Source organism: Salvia miltiorrhiza, chromosome 1 (assembly GCF_028751815.1).
Source record: "Salvia miltiorrhiza cultivar Shanhuang (shh) chromosome 1, IMPLAD_Smil_shh, whole genome shotgun sequence".
NCBI classification, from domain to species: domain Eukaryota; kingdom Viridiplantae; phylum Streptophyta; class Magnoliopsida; order Lamiales; family Lamiaceae; genus Salvia; species Salvia miltiorrhiza.
In genome coordinates, this window is record NC_080387.1 from 20,478,140 (window position 1) to 20,488,332 (window position 10,193).

Sequence of the window (10,193 nt, forward strand, 5' to 3'; positions counted from 1 at the left end):
AAGGCCACATGAGTCAGCTCGCTTGGCTATTAGTTCTAATGATGTAATGATCTGGACGTCTAGTTTTCCAACTGGGCTTCTAGATATTGCTTATTTTGATTTGAATATATGAACTTCTTTTCCCTCTAAAAAAAATGTTAAAAGAAGAAAACTAATAGAAAATGAAAAATAAACACAATTATTATAAAAGGAAAATTTGCACAACGTTAATTTATTTTATCTTCCAACGGTAACCTAATTTATTAATTTTCTTTCTGCATCATTGTTGTCTTCTTCTTCTCTTCTTTAATATTCTTTTTTCATCATCGTTTCTTATATTATCCATCAACATATTCATCTTCCCCATCATCGGGGTCATCGTCTGCCTCCACACTCGCATTTATCGCGGTTCAAATCACCACTATAATTTCTTCACTGAAAATTTCAAGGGAATGCCGAATTTTTTGGCCAATGTGTTCAGTCTCTCGCCAATAATTTTAAGATTTTCATCGCTATTGGAGGTGTTAGTCGCGAAGGCTGTTATTTTTAAACCGTAGGCGCTTTTGCTACCGGACTTAGTCGCTGCCAGCGCGTGGAGGAAATGTTGTCAGACACTTCCTAATTGATCTTGAAATCTATTACGTGAATCATCTGTAAGCCGTACTCCGAGGCCGCATCAAGGATGGCGAGGTTGGCGGCCATGAAACAGAGCTTGATGTCACTCTATATCTTTCAAGTTTCCATATCCTCTTTCATTGAAGAAAAAAAAAAGATCTTTAGGTAAAATGTACTATTTTTTTTTTACAAAAAAAAAACCAAAATTAAAATTCGCCTCCAGCATTTTCAGTGCTCGACACATTCTCAGAGATGACAAAAGTCAATTGCCTTCAGAAAATGTGTATGTTGTTTTCCTGCAATTGCTTAAGAAAAGTTTTCTTGGTGTCACTGGTGAAATTTTTTAGAAGAGAAAAATTGTGAGATTTTTAGAAAAATTAACAGAAGTTGTATATTTAAAAGATAGAAAATTATGAGATTATCAGAGAAATTAACATAGAAACAAAATGTACACCGTTTGTATGGGATGAAATTCAATGTCCCACAATTTTATGTGTGTCATTGTGTTTCCATGCTTATGTAGTGGCTAAAATCTATAATTGAGGATGACGTCTGCACGTCCGGAGAGTTGCCTACACACCTCTCGCGAAGATCAAGCCAAATGTAGTTCTAGGGCCGGTTGCGGCTGGTTAGGCGAATTCATTGGCAAACAACTGGTCATGGGTGAACACCTCGGACTGTGCCCGTCCGCTTGTTTGTTAACTTGGATTGGCGTTATCGTCTGATTGGACCCCAGTATGGTGGGTTGTATGCCTCCTATGACGGCATCGCTCATTGCTACGCCCAGGGTGGTAAAGTTGGTTCGGGCAGGTTGTCCCTCAGTGATGGTTGTTCCATCTTGTCAGAGTGTTCCAGTCTGTCTGGCGTCTAAGTTGAATTGGCCAAGTTCATGTGCTTGCTCCAGTGCTGACGTTGTGAAAGTCCGTTGATTCGCTTGATTGCTAGGGCTCCACGGTGGGCGCCAAATTGTAGAGGCTAAAATCTATAATAAAGGATGACGTCTGCACGTCCGGATAGATTGAGCACTAGCAACTGATTTATGCTTAATTTACTCTATTTTTAAGGGTTTGTATGTGCATGTTTTAAGATAATCTTCTGGAAATTGGTGCGTTTATGGTGTATTTTATGCTTTGCAGGAGATTTAGGCTTTCGAGATGGAAGAATGCAGTTTTGGAGAATTTTGGATGAATTTGGCGTTTTCTAGGTGTTCTGGTCTCCAGAGCAGAGGAACCGAAGTCTCCAGAGCAGAGAAATCATCATTCCTCTAGAGTCAGAGAAATCAAAGACCTCAAGTCTCCAGTGCAGCGGAATCAATCGCCAGAGAAATCACCATTTCTCTGGAGTCAGCGAAATCTAGAAGCCAGTGTAGCGAAGTCATCACCAGAGGAGTCAATAATCAGAGCATCCAAGTGAGAGTCAGAGCAGAGAAATAAGTCAGAGTAGAGGGGAGAGAAGCCATTACAGCGGAATCGCAATGTCCATTACAGCGGAATCGAGAAGCCAGAGAAATCACAGTTCCTCTGGCGAGACCAGAGAAATCACAATTCCTCTGGCGAGAGCTGCGAATTCGGCGAGAGTAGGAGTATTTTTCGGAGCGCGCATCCAGCTGGAGAGTTGCCTTATTTCACACGATTCTATTACCTTTAGAATTCTACTTTGCATGGCAACTTCCATGGTGATCCGAAGGAAATCTGAAAACTATAAATAGGTCCTCTTTTGACCTATCTAGAAACGACCGAACCCAGCATTCATATTTCAGTTTTATAGCTTTAGAATTTTATTGTTTTCTAGTTTTCAAGGCTTGGATCAAGATTGAAGATTCAAGCCGCTACTTTAGTTTTTATTCGGTTTTTATATAATTCAGTTTTTACAATTGCGTTCTTTTTAATTATGTTTATGTTTGATTTTATTATGTCCGGCTAGTTCTTTTATTCTGAACCTAGGGTTTGTACATAGCTAATTAATTATGTGTTTTTGATTTATTGATATCAATTTGCCTTCCAACTTGTGATTCATGATTCCTGGTGCCTGTTTTCTTGTGAATTATCTGATCAATGATTTACATGTCTAGCTGTTCAGTTTGAGTCTTGAATGCAATAATTGTTCAGCCGATTCAGGAATGCATGATATAGTGTTAGCCTTGAGTCTTGAATGCGATAGGTGAAGTTATAGGAAGCTATTCTTTATGTTCTATTGGGAGTTAATTTATTCCTTGGAGTCTTGAATGTGAAGGGGGTAAATTAATCTACTTTCATAGGTGTTCGTTAGAGAAGCTTTAAATAATATGGTGATCTTTCATCAGGGTTGGATTAAAATTGGTAATTGAATCAATAGATTGAATGCATGTAGTTGATTAGTAAAAGTACATCCCTAGGGTCAGAGTTTTCCTTATATTTGAGTTAGTATCGTTATTTATATGCTTTTGAGTGTTTATTTGGTTAAGTTTAGTTCGTAATTCACCTTGCTTTTGTTTTGCCTGTTTACTGTTAGTGTCTGTTTAGGAAATAGATAGAGTAATTTCGTTTTTCAGTCTCTGTGGATACGATACTCGATTGCTACGTTTGTGCTACAATTGCACCGTGTTAGTTGCGGTAATTTGTTGCTAATAATTTAGTGATCAGCAACCTGTCAACACAAGAACACGTAAGAGCCCTAGGTTGAGCACCGGGATGTAGGTGTCGACCGTAGAGCCTCTGACGCTCAAGTCAGTAACGGAATAGCAAAGCAGAATGACAAATGAAATGGAATAAGAGAGAAAGACAGGTTGTAATGCGTGATTATTCCAAGCCGTCAGAGGCGTCAGATGGTAGAAACGGTGACAGCGGGTTGTAATAATGGAAGGTGGGAAGCGGGGATAGGTCAAGTTGGCTATTTCCGACTTGGATGAGCAATAAGCATGATGGCAGAATATAGAGAATTCAAGAAGTAGAGAGCAAGTAGGATTTCATATGTTTTGTAACCTAGTCGGTCTGTCTATATAAAGAGCAGCCAACCGCTAGGGTTTTACAAGCTTTCCTTATCTGTCCACTCCTTCCACTTCCAAGTTGTTGCGATTCGGACGGAATTATTCAGATTTTCTTCTTGATTATGTCAGCTTGGCAGATTAGGTCAAGAGACCTCCTATGGTTGACGGCTGGATCTTTTAATTTTGTTAACCAGGTTAGTGATAGCCCTTGGGCCGAACGTGAGGTATCTGGCTTGGTTGTTGATTCGGGTTGAACCGTAGTTCTTCAGGTTATATGGGCCAATCTGCTTGACAAATTGGCTTTTGGGGTCGTGCCAGATTGGCGGGCTGGCTTGACGTACTAGCTTGATGGGCTTAGGTTGAATGTATATTATCCAACCTGACTGTTAGACGGGCTGGACTTGAATTGAAATCTCCAACTAGAGTCTGGTCCAAGTTGGTCTTGAAATGAAATACTTTGGATTTAGTCTTGAAATAAATCCAACCTGACTTTATCGGGTTGGGCGAACGAGTTTTATTATGTAATTAGGCTATCATCGTTGTTGACCTAACTTGGTCCCAAGCTTGTCGGACTGGATGGACTGGGTTGCTTGACTCATTGAGCCAACTTGGAATGACAATTGGGTTTGATCCAAGTTGACGGATTTTGACCACTACAGCTTACATCTATTGTTTTAAAACTATTTTTTTATAAAAATAAAATTTATTATAATTCTATGAATTATATTTAATTTTTATTTCAAAAAATATTTTTTTTTAAAAATAGATACCATAACTTTGAATTTATCAACCTATTATTAGCTAAGAAAAATAAAATTAAATGATAAAAAATAATTATATACCCTAAATTGATGGAATAAACCCTAGTTAATAATCACAAAATTAAACTAAAGCATACAAAAGTGAAATTGAAGAAAAAATATTTAAGAAAATAAACAAAATTGAAAGTGAGACATAAAGTGTGGTACACTGAATCTCATTCCCGTTTGATGAAGATGTTCCTAAAATTTTGGAATGAAAATTGTTAAGAAAATTACCGGGAAAATGTTATCGTTGGAACAGGTATTTTATACTCCATAATACTCCCTCCGTCCCGCCCAAGATGCTACATATTCCTTTTCGGGCCGTCCCAACGAAGATGCTACATTTCTATATTTGGCAAAAATAAGGAATTTTAAACACTTAATTAACACTAAATAAGTATTTCTTTATTACCTTCTCTCTCCTACTTTATCACTTTATTACTTTCTCTTTCTTACTTTATCACTTTATTACTTTCTCTCTCCTACTTTATCACTTTATTATTACACACTTAAAACATTAATCTACAATTCCTTAAATCCCGTGCCGAAAAGCAAATGTAGCGTCTTGGCCAGGATGGAAGGAGTATATAGATTAGTGTGTGTGTGATAAGATTGAGATGACATCAACCATTATCAGAAGATCAATGTCAATCAAACTCGTCTAATTGATCTTTTATACTCCCTCCGTCCCAAACGAAATGTCCTCCTTCTTTTGGGCACGCTTATTAAGGATGCATTATCTACCTAATCTAGTAGAATATTAAGGAAATTTCAATTTCTACTAGATTAGGTAGCATATAAGATTCAATGACATTTCACGGCATTATTTCAATTTCTACTAGATTAGGTAGATAATGCATCCTTAATAACCGTGCCCAAAAGAAGGAGGACATTTCGTTTGGGACGGAGGGAGTACAACCATTACCTACCATTGCTATATCATTCTCAAAAGCACGAAACAAAAGAATTAAATCAATAGGTATTATACATAAATTACATGAAAAGCAATTAACTCGATGATGACCACGCCTTCACTTTTGTAATATTTGAAACTCATAAGATAGCCTCTGAAAATTGTCGAAGGAGGTGTGTTGGGATATCAAATACAGCTCCAGGTTGTGCCAATGTGAGGGCTAACAATGGTTGGAGCAGAAAAGATTGACTTTCGTTTTCTCTAGCGATCTCAGCCCTCATCTCTTCCACCAAAGCTTTACTCGTATCCATACCTACCCATACTCAAGAAATCATGCTTCAGAAACTGGCCTACTTAATTAATTACAACATCAAATAGAAACTTTTACTCTCCTAATATATATGCATCATCATAATATTCTTTTACGATGAAATTGGGATTTAAAGGAAACGCAGACTAAGGGCCGAGCCTCGTTAAAACCTCTTTAATGAAAACTCAAAGGAAAAAACGTTAAAAAGGGAAAAAGAGTACTCGTCTAAAACAAAAAAGAGGAAAAAAATATTGCATCTTTTATAACAACTATAGATTATACATTTATTAATATTCGAATTTGGATTTTACATAATACAAGAGTGAATTTCAGGTTTATACTTTATTAATCTCACCTGAATAGTAGCCCCCATGCACGTAGCCGTTGAACTTGTCGCTTGTATGTTCGCCTGTGAAAAATATCCTTCCAACCGGTGCCTGCACCAAAAATTCATTAATAACATTTTGTGGACTGCACAAGTTTTAAGAAAGTAATGGATAGTAGCTGATGGTAGTGAGTATTATTGTGAGTAGAGTTTGGATCCCACTATAAAGTTATGAAAATAAAGTGTTATGTCGACCCTATTTCTATAAATGAAAGTGTTAAGGATATTGTACAGGACTGAACGGACCAAAATCGCAAAAGATTATAGAGGGAGAGAGTATGTAAAATGCATTATGAGTCACCTTGACATTGTGGAGGAGGTGATGATCGGGATGAACCGGATAGAAGCTGTAGCTACCGCGTTGGAAGCGATTGTTCCACCAACGCGGCACGAGTATGTCACTCGCCTCCGGAATTTGAGGCCCAAACATCGCTCTCAACACTTCCATTGCTTCTCTCTTAGTTTCTTCATCCGATTGTGCTTCGATTCTCTTGGATTCTTCATTCGTCAGTGTCACAACCAGGATGTTCGATCCCGGGTAAGCCTTCTCCATGTTCTATTATTCATAACATTGCCAAATCAATTTTATTCTATTTTTACTTAATTTCACAAGAAAAAATGAATTGTTTAGAGGATCATTTGCTAACCTGCCAAAACGTGTAATAACCTCGTGTTTCGTGGGCATACATGAAAAACTCTTTGTCTGCATCGCACGCCCAGAATCTGTGTGGAAATTTGAGGAACACCTTTGTGTAGACCATAATGTCAATATTTGAGATGGCCTCTGTTTTCCACCTCTGTCACAGAATAAATTTTGAGTTATTTTTATATAATATATACCAATTACTTTAAATTTGTAAAGTTTAATTGGGTATGAAAGCGACGCACCGGCAATGGTGGTGAGAAGTTGATTAAGTTGCTCTGAAGAACTCCGATACTAACAGACAAAATCACGTAATTTGCTTCATAAACACTACCATCCTCCGTTTTCACAATCACGCCCTTCCTTGATTGTTGCATCTCCCTAACTACCTGTATTTAGTAGTCCAATTTAATTGATAAGACGTTTCTCCTATAATTATTTGGGGTCCACTAATTTCTTAACTTTTTAAATAATAAAATATTTGTTAAAATAAAGTAGTCGAATGATTATTAGTGTTGCATTATTTATGTAGTGCACATTATGAAAATGGAGTTTGTGATAACTAATTAATTACCTTGTTGAGTTGCAATCTATTGTCCAAGATTTTCGCAGCCGAGGTAAAAAGAAAGGTCTGTGCCATTTCGTACACCAAGTGCTCGTAGCCTCTTTCATCAGCAACCAGAAATTCACTGTCCCCAAAATCCACGTAAGTTGGTATTGGCTCTACCTCTGTAAAATCAACATGAATTAATAATATTTTTAGTGTTAAAACTTGAACAATACATTAATTATTATGGCCAAGGCAGGCAGTAGTGATATAAATTTACCAGCCATTTCAAAGTCATGCAGCATGAAATCAATCGCAAGATCTATTGGCCTCTTTGGAGATCTGCATAATCAAGAATTTCTTATAAATATTTTATAAAGGTATGGAAAATGAGCTTTTAAGCATTTTCTTCTTGCAACCACAATCTTGTCCTCTATTTGATGTCACAAATTCATGTTGCGAAACATAACCTAAATAGTGCCATAAATATGAACAGTGAAATGAAATAACTTTATAATTATATTAAAAAATTAAATCTGATTGAAACTATATATATTGTTATGCGGAGGGTATCCTCAGTCACATAATTTTTGGTGTCCTACCATTAATTTGTCTATTTTATAAAGATTAATTATAAAAATACAAAAGTTCTTTTACATAATGATCCATAATTAATATTTATTGTTAAAATTTAAATTTTATATATATATATATATATATATATATACTATATATATATATATATCCTAACTATGAATTAATTAACAATAATATTCAATTCTTAACTATGAAATTGCAAAATGAATTTTTAAAAAAATTCGAATTGTATTTGGATTAGTGAACTCAAATTAGTAATCTTAAAATTGTATTAAAGCATGAAACATTAAAATTGAAAAAAAAAATATCCAATAACTAAATACTAAAAAAAATGAAAGTGGAATTAGATGTTGACACTAAAAATGGGATAAGGAATCTGATTGCGTAGGGACGGTTGAAGAAGAGAACTTTTTTAAAATTGTGTATGAATAGGTAAAGGGCATTACGGTGGCGTTTCATCAGAACTCGAATCAGATTCTTGATCCCTCAGCTTCTCAACCGCCGACTCCACCGCCTTGTCGTAGGCCTCCGCCGCTACTCCGGCCGGGAATATATTTCCGCTGCATTAACACACAAACTATTAATAATAAAATAAAAAAAACATATATATATATATATATATATATATATATATATATATTCACTAATTTATTTCTTGAGTTTTGTTTTCAATCCAAAACAGAAAAAAGAAAAAAAAAAAGAAGAAGAAAGGGAGCGGACTTGTTGTCATATATATTGAAGCGAGCGTTGGAGTAATCAGAGAAGTAGGTGCGGAGGTTAGCGTGGCGCGCCATTTCCCAGAGAGGGTTGGTCTGGTCTCCGCCGACGCCGGCGATCCAACCGGCGCCGAGCTCCACCGCCACTCCTCCGAAATCCTCCTTCCTCAGCCTGCCCCCTATTCTGTCAGACGCCTCCACTATCACAAAGTCCTCCACCCCATTCTCCGCCAGCACCTTCGCCGCCGTTATACCTATTTATGTAAATCAATACGCATTCATTATACTGCATATAATATTCTATATGTTATATTAAAATATGTAGAGAGAGGGACGAATATATATATACCAGAAATACCGGCTCCGACGATGAGAACGGAGCATTTGCTTCGTGTGGGATTCCCCATGAAACTCTAGAGAGAGAGAGACAGAGTTTTGTATAAGGAAACGAGTAGAGTTGAGATGATACAGTGATTAAGAGAGAAGAGTTGATGGTGAAGGAGAAAACAGCGTGGAATCGGTTTATATAGTTGTTTCATTTGACGTTCTCTGTCGCCTACCGCCGTTCCTGTCTCTTTCTTTCTTAGTACTTTCCTAATTCTTTCTCATTTAATAAATCCTTAAAAACTAATAATTATCCATGTGCATCTCACATACATATAAATCTTCGTATACTGCGAAACAAACAATAAATAGTTTTATTTATTTATTTTGGAGATTATGTATCAGAGCATCCATCCATCGCAGTGAGAGCCCCTTTAATTTAGTGATGCTTAATTGGTATCCATTACTCCCTCCGTCCCGCTCCAAATATAATGTCTCATTTCTTTTGAGCACGAAAATTAAGAAATATGTATAAAATAGATAAAGTGGATTAATGAAAATTGTTTAAATATTAAGTATAGAGAGAGAGTGTATTGCCAAAAAAGGAAATGAGACATTTAGAGTGGGACAACCCAAAATAGAAAATGGAACATTTAAAGTGGGATGGAATGAGTATTTAAGTGTCACTTTCCTATAATAGGGATTAGGGCTCTTACTTTCTCAACTTTTCAATTTTACTTTTTATTTAATTTTTTTAAATATATTTTTAATTAAATTAAATATTAAATTTAACAATAAAATTATATTAAAATTAAAATTAAAATTAAAATTTAACATTACATTAACTAAAAAATGCAATAAAAAATTTGAAAGAATTTAACTTTCTAAAAAAATAAAAAATTGATGGGTGCGTATGCACCACACATCGAACTCGCAATTTCAAGCCCAAGCGCACGCTCCTCACCCCAACATCAGCATAGGGCTCGCACCCGCTCCGCGAGCCCTGCTGTAGATGCTCTTAAATAATCAACAAATCTGATTCCATGGGATCGACACTACAAGAAACGTAACCAGACTCCTACAGAACCCACGATGGACCATCGGTCGTCAGTAATCATCGATGCAATATGCAAAAGAACAACGATGGAAGTCGAGATTTTGGTTGGCTGACATTGTTCTCGATAGACTATTCGACGGACTATAACGCAAATTCTCCCGCTTAATCACCGACAAGTTAATAGACGACAATAACGACAAACGAGTTATCGATGGCCACCAGTCTATCGTTAATATATTTATTGAATGAATTATAATTTATTTATTTATAATTATTGATGGCCAGTTATTCGTCATTGTTACCGGCGGACATGCCCGAATGGTAGTTCATCAGTTAATC

General features: G+C 36.3%; 1 protein-coding gene across 1 annotated transcript; it reads right to left on the minus strand.

Moving 5' to 3' along the window:
• Positions 1-5,275: 5,275 nt before the first annotated feature.
• On the minus strand, positions 5,276-8,980 carry LOC131006929 (polyamine oxidase 1-like). Its single transcript, XM_057934068.1, has 10 exons — positions 8,823-8,980; positions 8,478-8,727; positions 8,204-8,317; positions 7,441-7,502; positions 7,188-7,342; positions 6,859-7,002; positions 6,618-6,767; positions 6,272-6,526; positions 5,941-6,022; positions 5,276-5,588 (listed from the first exon to the last, which is right to left on the minus strand). The coding sequence occupies exons 1-10, from the start codon at positions 8,878-8,880 to the stop codon at positions 5,416-5,418; spliced, it is 1,443 nt and encodes a 480-aa protein (XP_057790051.1). The 5' UTR covers positions 8,881-8,980; the 3' UTR covers positions 5,276-5,415.
• Between the last annotated feature and the right edge of the window lie 1,213 nt (positions 8,981-10,193).